The sequence below is a fragment of the Muntiacus reevesi genome, chromosome 4, assembly GCF_963930625.1.
Source record: "Muntiacus reevesi chromosome 4, mMunRee1.1, whole genome shotgun sequence".
Taxonomy (NCBI): Eukaryota; Metazoa; Chordata; class Mammalia; order Artiodactyla; family Cervidae; genus Muntiacus; species Muntiacus reevesi.
In genome coordinates this window covers 57,965,930-57,980,596 of record NC_089252.1, presented here as the reverse complement: position 1 = coordinate 57,980,596, position 14,667 = coordinate 57,965,930, and the positions used below count along the sequence as shown (strand labels likewise).

Here is a 14,667-nt window from a genome sequence, read left to right as displayed (position 1 = left end):
GAGATCAGTCCTGGGTGTTCATTGGAAGGACTGATGCTGAAGCTGAAACTCCAGTACTTTGGCCACCTTATGCGAAGAGTTGACTCGTTGGAAAAGACTGATGCTGGGAGGGATTTGGGGCAGGAGGAGAGGGGAACGACAGAGGATGAGATGGCTGGATGGCATCACCGAATCGATAGGCATGAGTTTGAGTAAACTCCGGGAGTTTGTGATGGACAGGGAGGCCTGGCGTGCTGCGATTCATGGGGTCGCAAAGAGTCGGATACGACTGAGCGACTGAACTGAAATAAGATAAATTAGGAATTCAATGGATGGAAACAGATGAAGAGAATTAGTGAAGAGGAAATCTGGTCATGAGAAAACAGACTGGAGCATGGACAGGGAAAAAATGTGGCAACAAAAGAAGTCTGAGCGCGCACAGGGGATGTGGTGAACAGTCCGACCTGTGAGCACCCAGGGCCACAGAAGGGGGAACAAGAACACAGGCAGAAGCAGCGCATGGGGAGAGAGAGGCTGGGCTCCTCTCAAACGAAACCATCAAGCGTCAGCTTCAAGAGAGGGAACTCATTCAAAGAAAGCTGCAAACTTATCACAGGGAGCTGCTGAAAACCAGACAATGGGAAAATTCACACACACAGTCCGGGTTTGGAAAAGCACCCTAACTTTCGGAAAGTAACAAGGTGGAGACGACAGACACCTGCGGTCCTAAGCTTCCCCAGAAGCAGAAGCTGGGCGACACGGCAGGAGCAAGGCGTGGGGCAAGTCAGACGGGAGGGGAGAAGCCAGCCTGAGGGGCTGTCACTGGGGCCGCCACGAGCTGCAGAGGCTCAAGCCCCCTGGGACCCCCACAGCTACGTCCCCAGGGGCAGAAGGTGGAGCCCCCCACCAGTGAGGGCGGAGCCCTAGGTGAACGAACTTCCCGCTCTGAGCTGGCCGGTTCCAGGGCCAAGCAGGCCCAGAGCACCGGCACGGCACCCGGGGCAGGAGTCTAGGGAGACCACGGCAGTGGGAGGGGATCGGACGTCACACAGACGATTTTAGGTGCTTTGCGGCAGAAATCAAACCAGGCTGAGAGAAGATGAAGTGAAGGACCCAAGGCACAGGCCTGGAGACAGTGATCCAGGCGCTCGGAGCGCTGACAGGAAGTAACTACCCGCCTGCAGTCCTAGGTCCTATCTGCGAAATGTCTTTCAAAAAGGAAGGAGAGACGGACATTTCTTCTTGAGAAAAACAAAGTGAACTCATCACTGCCAGACAATGATGACAGGAATTTCTCAAATGTTCTTCAGTTAGAAGGATGCTCAGACATACTGGAAGGAATGAAGAAGAATGGAATGGTAGTATTTAAATGATGAATGAAAAAAAGGCTTCATGAGGTTTAAAAGAGAATTAAGGTACATGACAGGTATAGTTTGTAAGCTGCGAGGAGGTAAGTGAAGTGACAGTGATGCAAGGTCCTCACGTGGAAGTGGTCCAAGCACAACTGGGGTCATTCCTTCCTGAGCTGCAGACGGAGAAGGAACCTCCAGGCAAGCATGGCAAGGACCCAAAACGTGATGCGCACAGCCGCGGCGGCTAACAGAGCGGAGGAGCAGGACTAAAAACCCGGACCAAGGAGAGCAGAGCTCAAGTACCCGGACACAAGGAGGGCTAGAGCTGATGCAAGTACCCGGGTGCTAGGAGGGCTAGAGCTGACGAGAGTACCCGGACCAAAGACAGCTAGAGCTGACACGAGTACCCGGACCAAGGAGGGCTAGAGCTGACACCAGTACCCGGACCAAGGAGGGCTAGAGCTGATACAAGTAAGGAGCAAAAAGTGAGAAGGCAGAATGGCAACTATCTATCAGTAAGTAAACATGACATTGATTCAAAACCACAAAGTCCTTCAGGTTTTAGGAAAGAGATACCTACTTCACAAGGGGACTTTTGCCGGCATGTTTCTTGTGGATTACGGTGTGCTGTAACACATCTAGAGTGGAGGAAAAAAAAAACAATTTTATTGCACCACACCCTTCTGCAAAATCCAAAGGGAGGCCACAGCTGATTTACGACCATAACAGTGTTGACAGACCACTTAGAGCGCTTCCAAGCTCATGGAAAATTCCTCAAAGAAACAATTTCCCAAGACAGTCAGTGACTGAACTTTCTTAAATATCCTCTCAAACACATTCCACCTAATAGCAGATCAAATTTGTCCAAAACTACAAAAGTTGACTATGAGCATTAAACTGAAAAACCACACATTGAATTTCACGCCTTTTTTTTTAGCCACTAAAACAAATGAAGTGTCTCAAATATAAAAAAAAATACATATTAATAAAACCAACACCCATGTACCCACCTCCTGTATATCTCTGTATTTTCCTCTTTTTATTAGGAAAGGAAACATCCTGGGAACAATTAAATGCCTCCCTCCATTGCATTCCAGTCCCTACCCCTACAGAGGTTAGCTGAAATAATCTGGTGTATGTTTTTAACTACCCATGTGTGCATTCACAAACAGAGTGGTGCTACATGTTTGAATATACTATAAATAGCCTTTATTTTAACTGCCACCTAGCAAGAACATGACTCAATCTATTCATGACTTTATGAACATTTGAAATGCTCGGATAACATTCAGGGCTTTGCTGTTCCTCCACAGGCTGCCGGGACAGCCCCCGAGTCCTGCCCCCTGAGCCCACGAGCGACAGTGTTCACAGAAGCAGAAATGCTGGGAAGCGGCATCAACCACCTCCAACTGCATGATGGCATCGAATTTCTGTCCAAAATACTTGCACCAATTTAAATTCCCATTGACAGTGGGTGAGATTCCCCTTATTTCATATCCTTGATAATTCCCAAACTTGAAAATGGTTTGCCAATCTGATGGGTATGAAATCATTTCTCATTGTTTTCTTTGGCATTTTCTGGACTACTCAGGGGACTGAACCATTCAAGGTTCTTCTGTGAATTGCCTATTTTTATCTTTCCCTATGTTGTTGACCAGGCTGATTTTCTCCATGATTTTTTAGCAGACTGTATAGTCTGGTTGTAGTCTTTACCTGTAAATACCCTGCAAATGTCTGTGTGGCTTTGTCGCATGTTAAGCTTTAAATCAGAACAGAAAAGATCTCCCCTATGGTCATGCTGCTCTGTCTTGTCTGGAAAACCTTCTTGTCCCAGAGTACTAACCTTTAAAAACTCAAGTTTTATATTTTACATTAAGTTTATATATGCTACATATAAAGTGCTATTCACTTGAAATGTTCTGTGCACGACAGAAGTAGGGATCTAATTATATAATTTTTCCCGACTGGAAAGCCAGCCAGTACCACTTATCATACACACTTTCCCCCCTCTCTGAAACGCCACCTGTCACACGCCAAGTCCCCACATGTCTGTCTCTCAGTTCCTTGATCTGTGCTGGCTGGCTGTTTACCTACCCCTGCAACAATACTGGGCAGAATGACTTATCCCAGCGAATCAATGTTTACCTTCTTCTTGACTTGACGCTTCCGAACTGTCTTCTTTCAAGTGTTCTAATATCTTAGAGGTCTTCAGAGAGGATTGTAAGTTATCTGCAGGAAGTATTAAATGTCATTAACTTTCAGGGAAATTATTATAGTGAGATAAACAAGTGCAATGATTACTTTTCTCCCACAGAAGATGAGAGTTGAGAGTTAATGGTAAAGAGAACGTTTCCGGTAGTTAGGGAAGCAACAAGCAAGCAAGGGGACATGGCACAGGCCCTTGGGCCGGGAGTGGGGACCCTGAACCATGCAGCCAGCTCTCCCCATAGAAGCCACAGGACTGGAGCAACTGGGTTCACATCTGCCTGCCCGTGTGCCCCGGTGCAATGTGAGAAGATGGACTGGATTAGTGCTTCTAAACATCTGTGCTGTGTAGGTTTTTGTTTTAGAATCTCAGTTTCGTGCTCCTTTTATGAACGACAGTGCAGTGTGGTGACATCAGGCTGCTGCAGCGACGCACGGCACCTCCCGCTGCTGCTCTCCCTCCAGATGTGTGGTCGGAGCTCGCGGGTCAGCCCGGGCCCTCGGAATACCCTGTGCGAGCCGGGTCGCTTCGCCGTTCCAGACAGACCAGTGGGCTTGCAGAGGTTAACGTTTTAAGTCATTCGGGTGTCTAACATCTGTTTTTTCGGATGTCAGAATGTGGAATATTGCTATTGCAGGGAGGCGGGAGGAGTGTGGAACTGCCATTTCTTAAAAGTGTGTGTGTTAGTCACTTAGTTATGTCTGACTCTGTACAACCCCATGAACTGTAGCCTGCCAGGCTCCTCTGTCCATGAAATTCTCCAGGCAAGAATCCTAGAGTGGTTGTCATTTCCTTCTCCAGGGGATCTTCCCAACCCAGGGATCTAACCTGGGTCTCCTGCATTCCAGGCGAATGATTTACCGTCTGAGCTACTAGAGAAGCCCTTTCTTAAAGGAGTGGGTACAAAACGAACTTTGCCAACAATATGTTCTTTGGTGAAATAACGAGATTTTCCACAATTTCAAAACAGGTCCTTTAATACAGTATTTTGATTTCACACAATTTGAGATCTTAAAAATCCACCAGCCTCTTTAGCATCGCTTATGTAATTTACAAACTGCCAAACTCTCCAGATGAGTTTTCTCTTATTTATGTGTGTATTACTCACTTGAGCACATTTTCCTAGGCAGCCTGGCTAAAATCTGAATTAAAAGTTTAACTTCAGGCCTCAATGCTTCTTTAGAATTAAACAGATGCTATTTATAGACATTCATTTAAAAAATCACACTTGGTTCAGGAAGAAAGCACTGACTGTTTTGATGTTACTGGCAAAATATTTGTTAGAAAAGGCAGCTGAGATAGATGTGTACAAAACTAAATGCAAAGCAGACTGTGATCAATGCTGAAACATGAGGGCAAAACCAAACCACAGGAACACACAGGAAAGCTAGGAAATATCCTTGTGAGGTGGTTATTTCAGCTGGTTCCTAAAAAACAGGTGTGATCTTAACAGACTGTGACAAAAGGGGGCAAAAGAGCAAGACCCTGGAATAGGAAATGGTCAGGTGTACTGAGTGGCTGCCAAGACTTTAAACCGGGGAGAGGATGCTCATGAGAGGGCCTGAGCCTCACAGTCAATGTTTAATGGTGGACGGAAGCTCCAATACTCTGGCCACCTGATCCAAAGAGCTGACTCATGGAAAAGACCCTGATGCTGGGAAAGATTGAAGGCAGGACGAGAAGGGGACGACAGAGGATGATACGGTTAGACAGCGTCACTGACTCAACAGACATGAATTTGAGCAAGCTCCAGAAGAGAGTGAGAGACAGGGAGCCTAGCGGGCTGCGGTCCATGGTGTCATAGAGCTGGACACGACTTAATGACTGAGCAACAAGAGGGTTAGCAAACTGATCCCAAGATGGTCCTAGGGCAGGTTACAATGGAGTGAGAAACTGTAACTGGACAGAAGTGAGGCTGGGTACTGTCTAAGCGTGAAAATAAGGCCTGGCAGAGGGGCTGGTGAAAAGGGCAAGAAGGAAGATGTCCTGTCTGCTGTGGCTTGGTCTCTAAATGACTGGACATGAAGGGGAAATGTGAAGAGGATAAGGCCAGAGCTTCCGGCCTGGAGGCTGGGGAGGTCCTTATGGGAATGGGGCCGAGATCAGAGGCCATCCATCATCCAGGCTGCACTGGACTGTCTCTGCAACCTGTGAGTCAGGTCTGTCAAGGGGCCTGAGGATCCAGAAGGCCCACGAGTTTGAGATGCTTGGCCCCTGTTTTGTGATGTTAGCATTTTTTTCTTTTAAAATTTTCATTACAGCACAGCTGGTTTAGCGATTAGTTTCTGCTGTACAGCAAAGTGAATCAGTTACGTATATCTCCACTCCTTTACACATGTTTTTCACATACGGGTCATTACTGTTTTGTGACATTAGCTTTTATAAGTTACTTTCCTTAAAACTGCAGTGAAAATTGACTAAAAACTACCAGTGTTTCTAATTTGTATGCTACTTGACCTTAACTAGAATGACAATCCCATATACAAGATGGCATGGTAAAGCAAGAAATTCAGGGCAGAAAAATGTCAGATTTCGACGGAGGAGTGGAGACACTTACTGAGGCTGTGTAGAGGGTCAGATGATAAGGACTGAAAAAAGCTGTGTACTTTCTGACTCTGTAGAAAAGCTTGTGATGAAGTTGAAAATAGCTGCCTGCATGTAAAAAGAAAAGAGATTGGTTAATTTCATGCAATAAACCCACAAGATAGGTGAGATGGTAAACAAACCACGTGGCAGTTTAATTCATGTGCAAAAAACTGTTTTCCTAAAGAAGAGAATATTTGTTCGCTAATGTATTTCCCACAGGAGAAAATGAATAAAAGACTTATTTATAAGAATCTAATAAACAGGCTTATTTTCAATTTTATATAATCTAGTGATAAGGTTTCAATTCTGACCCAACACGTGTTATTAACAATCACCTTTCTGCTCAGAAAAACAACTGCAGATTCTTTACCCTTCTTCACAGGTGTTACTTTTCACCATTTGGCTGCACCATGAAGGAACCGTCCCACTCCCTAAAAATAAAGAGACTAGGAAGTTTCGATGCAGGAGTTCTGGAAACTCAAGACGCTGCCAGGTTAGCTACAAGGATTGCTGCAGACTAAGGCATGTGTGGCTGATGAGTCACCCCGGTATGCATCACACCATGAGTCTAAGCTGTTATCTTTAAAAACAGCTTTCCTCCTGTTGTATTAATATCATTAGGGGATTCCAAGTGGAGGTCTTCCCTACAAAAGGGGCAGAGTTACAGCACAGTCTGATGGAAAGTTTACTTGGGATGTGAACACCAGCTCAATCACTTACAAGCTGAGTCACCCTAAACAAGGCATGTGGCCTTTCAGTTCCAATTTCCTCTTAGGAAATATCAACATTCTTCAAGGTTATGATACTCAAATAGTACACACACATTAAACTGTCACCCTGCTCAACATACAAATCTCTTTTCATTGCTTTTGAATACATTTAAGTGCTCATTCAAAAATTTAGTTCTTAATGTCTCCCCAAGGTTTCAGACCTACCATTCCAATTAGTTCTAAAATCATCAATTATATCAAGAGATGAGATGACCCTTATGGACCGAAGCTTCCTTGTGCATTAGACAAAACTTCTTGGAATTCATAACGTGGAGGTAAACATGCAACAGGAAGACAAGGGGGGAAATGGAGAGATGGAAGAGAAACAGATGCAAAGTATGGAGCTCACCTAAATTTCCAGGTCTGAACACACTACCGAAGAATGGGGATTAAAATCCAATGGCTTCTGTTTATCCAGTTATGTTTACAAACCAACTAATTGGTCAGAGGTACAATGATATCCAGTACAAAACAGAGGCTTGTAATCAGCATACAGGCTCCTCAGATTCACTGCTGCAGGGCCCCAAGAGAGCAATTACACCCAAACAGGACACAAAGTGGCCATCAACTGCTCATGCAATTAAGTAAGAAAAACAAGATTGCATTTTGATATGACTGACGTAACCAACCCCAAAGGCACGTTTCCATACCATACCTTCATCTTCCTAATCCCCAGTGCAGGCGGGAGGGAACGCAGACACCAGGTCCTGTATTGGTCCATCACCGCCTCACTTACACACTCATTTCCTCCCTCTTTACACACTTTCCTCCCTCACTTACACACTCATTTCCTCCGTCTTTACACACTTTCCTCCCTCACTTACACACTCATTTCCTCCCTCTTTCGTCGTCCCCCTCCTTTACAACTGCTGCATTTCTTAACGGCAGGAGTGACAGTGACACTAACCTAAAACCACAAACAAACTGGGAATCAGTGTCCCGAATCCGATTTATGGTGCTGAGACCACAGCCTAGCCACACAGAACAATCAAGGGTGTTTTTAAAGGCAAGTATAAGAAAAAGTCACTTCTTTAACATAACTTTTGCAGAGACGTCGCCCCCGTCCTCAGCCCCGGCTGGCCACGAGCTGCCTGAGGCACGCTGAGCTGTGCAGACCTCACCCCCAGAGCGCGCACGCAGGCCTCACCTCAGCACGGGCTCCAGGTCGGGGTGCCGCCGCTCCTCCCTCTTCAGCGAGCCCTGATTCAGGGCTCGGAGGATGGTCTTGTCAAAAGTCTCCGAGGACAACTCCTTGGGAAGCTAGGAAAGAAAAACCGCACGGCCAGCGTCACGTCTCTCACTCACTGGCAAACAGGTCACAAACCAGGGGCATAAAAGGAAGGTAAGTGCATCCTGCTCAGAAATCACCCCAAAGCCGTTTCTTTTCTAAACCTTCCCGACACAGGGCCGCAGCCTGGAGCAGCCGCCATGCTCAGCGGGGTGGTGGGGTCCCCAGGGGCGCCCCATGGCGGGAGGGGGTGCCCCCCCGCAGCGCTCACCCTGCTGCGGGTCACCAGGCGCCCCTCCCGCTGCCGGACACCCACAGCGAGGCGCTTCAGTTAAATGGAGCATTTCCCAGAGCTCAACTAGCATTCTGCAAAGTGCGACCTGTCTTGGTGGTTACCACTTCTGTGCCTCCTATTTCACCCGTCAGACTGCCAAAGCTACACTCCCAGAGAAGAGCTGGGTGGGAATGACGGGGCACCGTCTGTTTTACACAAACAGTCCCCACCTCTGGAGCCCCAGCTCAGCGTGCTAGAAGTTCTCCTTTAAAAACATTGAGGCCTGATGGATAACTATCTACAAAACTTCGCAACAATTTAGTTTTTGTAACTCTTCTCACAAATTCGTTCATTCATGCAGTCAATGCACAGCTCAAACTCCGACTGTGTCTGGCCGTGGATGCAGCACTGCGGAAGAGACCTACAGCTGGCCTCCACGCAGTTGCCTTTCTGGGGAGGAGGAACAACACGGGTGCCGGACACTGCTGCCCGCGAGCAGCAGGGAGGGGGCCGGGGCGTAGACCCCGGGGCCACTGACATGGACACGGGACTGGAAGGGCCCACCTCACTCTTGCACATTTCAGCAAACTCTAAGTGCCTCCCATCAGCCTCCGCAAAAGTTAGAGTGTGTTAGGGAGCCCAGGTTGCAAAGGGGACCGTTTTTACTCTTATATTTTGCAGACGATTTTAAAAGGAAGGTAAACAGGGGAAAAAAAGACATATGGTAAACTTGAAAGGATATTTTATAATAGGAAATTCGTTCCTAGAAGTACACTATGTTGCCATTTATTTCATATAACTTGATAAGGCACTGGTCTTACAGAAAAAACACTATATTCAAATGTTGGCTAAATAGGGGGTCATTAATTACTGAGATTCTGAAGGATAAGTTATCTATTTGGGACTAATAATTTTATATATATATATATATATATATATATACTTTAAAAAAACAATCTAACTTTTAGAAAAGTTCTATGACTAAAAAATGAAATCTACCAAGAAAAAGAAGAGTTGAAGCTTAGGAAACGCAGAGAGATGTTGCTGGGTGCTGGCACACAGCCCCCACCAACATGCGTCTCAGCAGAAGCGAGGAGTGACACAGTTCCCTTGTTTTTAATGCGGAAAGCCTTCAGTTCCTTATATTAGCAATACAACCTAAGAACGTCCACACTTAAGAGTAATGCGACACTCCCACAGCCCTGCTCATGAAGGGCCGTAGCCCCTCTACACACACACAGCCCTGCTCATGAAGGCTGTAGCCCCTCTACACACACACAGCCCTGCTCATGAAGGGCCGTAGCCCCTCTACACACACACAGCCCATGCTCATGAAGGGCCGTAGCCCCTCTACACACACACAGCCCTGCTCATGAAGGCTGTAGCCCCTCTACACACACACAGCCCTGCTCATGAAGGGCCGTAGCCCCTCTACACACACACAGCCCTGCTCATGAAGGGCCGTAGCCCCTCTACACACACACAGCCCTGCTCATGAAGGGCTGTAGCCCCACTACACACACACAACCCTGCTCATGAAGGGCTGTAGCCCCCCCTCACGCAGCTTTAATGTTCCTGGTGTTTACTTTGATGCTAAAGGCTTTGGTTTCTGTGTTATTAAATCAAAATCATTTCCACAATAAAATCTGTACTTTTACCTTCAGTAGAAATTCCTGTAGTTCTTGGTGGGTTTTTGTTACTGTTGTGACTGAAAGATCAGACCAGTTTACCTGTATTAAAAAGAAAACAACAACAACAACAACACATACTATACAGTTATTTCTCAGGCAAGAACTGACTGGAAAAAAGCCATGTGTAAAACAGATGACCTTACTTAAACTCTATCAAGATCAACAAATTAGAAATGTAAAGTTAATCTATTATCATCATTTCTTCAAAATTGTTAAAATTAACTGTATATTGACATGTTACCTAAAAATTTTAGTAACTCCTTTCAAATTGCATGGTTTTCAAAACAAGCTGTCTTCCATAAATGTGACTACATTTTAGTAATTTTTCAGAATGGGAATGTCTTTCATTCCTTCTGGAGAAGTTGTAGGACTCTAAAATGACACTTGGACAGTACAGATCTAAGCCCAAGAAAAAGAAAAATTTTATCTCCTGAAACTTATTAAATACACATTCTTAGAGAAATACTGGGTTCACTGCCCCTCTTTGGTAGTACTGTATTGCACTTTTATGGGAATTTATAGCTTAGGGAAAGATTTCATTATCTTTATCTTAATGCTTTAAAGTACCATTAAGGTGGATGAGGCAGATATGACTACTTCCATTTGCAGATGGAGAAACTAAAACTCAAAAAGGCTGACAGACTCGAACTCTAAGCAAGCAGAAGAGCCAGAACTAAAATCGATCACCCGCCTACTTCTTGGATACTTTTAATTTAGTGGACTCAGTGGTGGCCCACTAATAATTTCTACTTTACAATTATCTAAGCTGAGTATAAATACTTGAACTATGTAACACATTAGCCTTAGCAACTACTCATGCCACAATTAACCAAATACTTAACAATACACTCAAAATTTTACCCAGCAACCCTCAAACAAATATCCTTATTAACAGGGCACAACTTTTAAATGACTTCTAATTATTCAAATGGTCGTAGAGCAGCTACTTGTGTCAGACACTCTTCTTATGAAAGGATATGGAGGGGACAAGACAGCGAAGTCTCTGTGGGCTGAGGTCAGAGCCCAGGGCAGGAGTCAGACCAGAGCCCATGAGCAGAGAGAGTTCCCTCAGTGACCAGGGCTCCACAGACGCACTGGGCACGGAGCAGGGGCTGCGAGCAGCACATGAGACAGGTGCCGAGAGTGACCTGGGCGGGGGGCCTCAATCGTGCGCCTAGGTCTGTGGGCAGAGAGATGGTTCAGAGCCAGAGAACATGAAGGCCTTAAGGAAGGAACGAGCTAAGAGCTCCAGCAACGAAAGGAGAGCTGGACTAGCTGAGTGAAGAGCGCAGAATGGCTGGCGTCAAATGTTACAAAATGTAGATGAGATGTGGAGATGAGGACTTAAAATTTGAAAATTGAGGATACTTCTACAGAAGGCAGAAGCCGGTCCCAAAACCTATTCAACAAAACTAGGCAAGTCAGACACGGTGAGATGCAGAGGATGATGACAGCCTTCTGGAAAGAAATACCATGTAACCCAAGCACAAGAACCTGGGAAAGGGATGATGGCGGTACACCCGGGATGAAGGAGAAGACCTTCTGCTGGAGGATCAGAAGTGACTTCATGAGGCAGGACCGCTGACGTCTGGGGGGCAGCTCCTCCAGAAGGAAGTGAGGGGCGGGCGCACAGAGACGGCCTCCCCGCTGCAGATCCAGCGCGGGCGGCCCCGCGTGAAGAGCAGGGCTGGCTGGTGCAGCCGGCAGGGAGGAGGCAGACATGGACGAGGGTCCACAGCACAGGCCACAGGCAAAGAGGAGCCGTGGGGACCAACAGCGCTGGGCTCTGTGCTCAGTCAGATCCTGTGGGGCCGACAGGAGGACAGCAGAGCAACTAGAGACCACCCCAGGCCACGAGGGCCCGGAAACTGCAGCCTCGGAGGAAGAGGAGGAGAGACGCCAGAGGAGAGACTGCCACGGAAGATGACGCCTGTCATCCTGACGTTCAAAATACTGCTCACTCTTCACTTTCACTTTCTGAAGATGTTTTTAGGCCTTAAATCTAAGGCTCTTATTTCTTTTTAATAAAACTGTCAGAGTAATCTTCATGTGACACATTTTTAAAAACTGGGCAAACCATGCAGCATATACTGAAGACAGCACACCCCTTAATTCAGACAGACAGACACGAGCACCGCTGTTCTTAAGTTAGCAAACCTGCCATTTAGTTTTTCCAAAGATCGATTTTCATTCCTTCCAAAAGATCATTGAACACAGTGTGAGGTATCTTTTTTGGGTGAGAGTAGCTTACTTTGAAGGTGTACTCCCAATATTTGTCAGCCCTTTTTCTCTGGACTCCTTTCAACATTATCTTCTCAATGTGTACAGCTGAAAGAAAGAAAACATGCTGACTTGTTCTACAGAGACTAGACACACATTTCAGTTATTCAACCTGACACAACCAAATGGTTAAGCTATTTATCTCCATCTTTACAACTAGCCTTAGTCACGGAATAAAACCAAAAAACCCAGAAGCACAGCAATGTGCTGGCCATCCACCAAGTCATTTCCTTCTACATCTACAAGTATGCTGAGTGCCTAAAGTCGTTTCAAGCACTCTGCTAAGCACCAAAGATAAATAATAAGAGGTGCCTGCAGTGAAGATTGCTTTCTAGAGGAATTTTCAAAATTGTTAATTCAAATTACCACAAATACAGCACTTTAGAGTCTTTCGGTTATTTAGGCAGATAAAGTATAAACTAGAAAAAATTTTTAAATGGGGTGGGGAACTCTTCAAAAGTAATAGGAAAGTGATAAAGACTTCTTTCCAATTCAGAATTTAAAAACTGTTTCCCTCAAGTGTGACCCTTAATTATCATACAATGGTAACACAAACTTAACATTGTAATGAATTATGATGGTTCACTGTAGTAAAACATCTCACAATTTATTATACAATAGTGGTCATAAATTACACTGGTGGCTTAAGAACAATTACAGTGAATTGAACTAGATAAGATGATCGGCTCACTCATGAAGTAAGCCAAAGTGCAAATCCCAAAAGTCCTCATTTCATACATCCTTCAGTAGAAGTTACCACCTTAGCAAGTACATCTCTTCACAAAGTGAAAAGAGCCAGTCTACTAAGCATAATATAAGGACTTAAGGAAAAAAAAGTTTTGTTGCTCAGGGTATAAGTAGAAGAAACCATAATGAAGATGATAAAGGTCACAGGGAAGAAGTCAGGAAAGTGACTCAGCACAAGGTCACCGCTGGAGTCAGGGGACAGGAGACGGAAAAGAAAAGGGAAGGACTCACGCTGCCTTAACGGAAGAAGTTAAAACAAGTGAAGCAGAATATACAAAGGAACAAAGTGTGCAGGAAGAAGTAAGATTGCTATAGATCACAGAAGGTGGGCACTGAGAAAGCAGGAATCATAAGATTACAGAAATCTGCTGGTAAACAGACACCAGGAGACACCATTACCAGAATTTTGTGTTAACTTTCCAAATGTCTAGTGTTTGGAGGCCTGCTTCTGGGCCAGTTTCCCGTGGTGGACGAGAATGTTGAGGATGGAGACAAACCCGCCGCAGAAGCCGGGTGGGGTGAGAAGCCTGCAGTGGCTCAGAACTGCTGCGCGTGTCCAAGGCCGGGGTGGGGGGCTGCTGTTTCCAAAAGCTGCTCTATTGAATTATGTGAAGGATGGTGCTATTAAATAAAAATGATCTGAACTAATCAATGTTCCGAAATACGAAGCAGCTCCACTTCTGTAAACAGGCGGAGAGAGGGGACCACAGGGCGGTGTGGGCACAGGAACGTGGCTGTGGCTTTGCCTCGATTTCACTTCTACCTGCTGTGATCTATCAGAATCAGATGAGGAAGGCAGAGGGCGCGGGGTGAGGAATGGCTGACAATGGGAGGCCCTGCAACTCTCAAATTAAAGAACTGCAGGGCACGGACTGTGGACATTTGTTTAAAAGTGAAAGATATAGGAAAACCATCTATAAGTACCACCTTACAGTTAGTTATTATCATTTTGATGGAGTCTTTTTATTTTATCTTAAAAAAAAAAAACACCACAACGGATCTTCACTGTAAACCCAAACTCTGCTTCAGGTGACTGCAGGCTCACTGAGCCCGGCTGAAGCAGACCAGGCAGGATTCCAGATTACGGTTCAAGATTCAGTAATCCTGAACAGAAGCAGCAGTCATGTAAATGTTTTCTAAACCTTAAAACATTCACACCTGTTTTTACTCTGTGAAGAAAAATGCATTACATGAAAAGGATTATTATCGGAACTAAAAGCAAACAGAATGACATCAATTCAAAGCTGTTATAACTGGGTGTGATGCCCACCACATCTCTCACCCTTCCCAAACTGTCCCTCGGCAGGTTAACAGGCCCCAAATGTAAGGGAAGAGAACGCGGGCACCCGCTTCTCATCAGGGGCCACGTCTTTCACTCCGCCACCCAGACGCCCTGAAAACTGCATCGCGGCAGGAAGCATGTGCCTGTGAGCCATCTCTTCTGACTGCGCACTTCAGTAAAATTAACTTTTCCAGTAGACCTCGAGCACATTCTACAGCTAAAGCACTGTACTGATACTTTGGGGGGAGGTTAAAGTCTTTGCCCCCCAGAAG

General features: G+C 45.6%; 1 protein-coding gene across 1 annotated transcript in view; it reads right to left on the bottom strand.

Moving 5' to 3' along the window:
* Nucleotides 1-14,667, bottom strand: part of ZCCHC2 (zinc finger CCHC-type containing 2) — a 45,382-nt gene that overhangs the window by 14,578 nt on the left and 16,137 nt on the right. The window contains exons 3-8 of the mRNA XM_065932861.1: nucleotides 12,338-12,414; nucleotides 10,054-10,125; nucleotides 8,041-8,153; nucleotides 6,095-6,189; nucleotides 3,477-3,560; nucleotides 1,912-1,969 (exon numbers count right to left, since the gene is read on the bottom strand). Of these exons, the coding sequence (XP_065788933.1) occupies nucleotides 1,912-1,969; nucleotides 3,477-3,560; nucleotides 6,095-6,189; nucleotides 8,041-8,153; nucleotides 10,054-10,125; nucleotides 12,338-12,414 (499 nt within the window). The remainder of the gene's footprint in view (nucleotides 1-1,911; nucleotides 1,970-3,476; nucleotides 3,561-6,094; nucleotides 6,190-8,040; nucleotides 8,154-10,053; nucleotides 10,126-12,337; nucleotides 12,415-14,667) is intronic.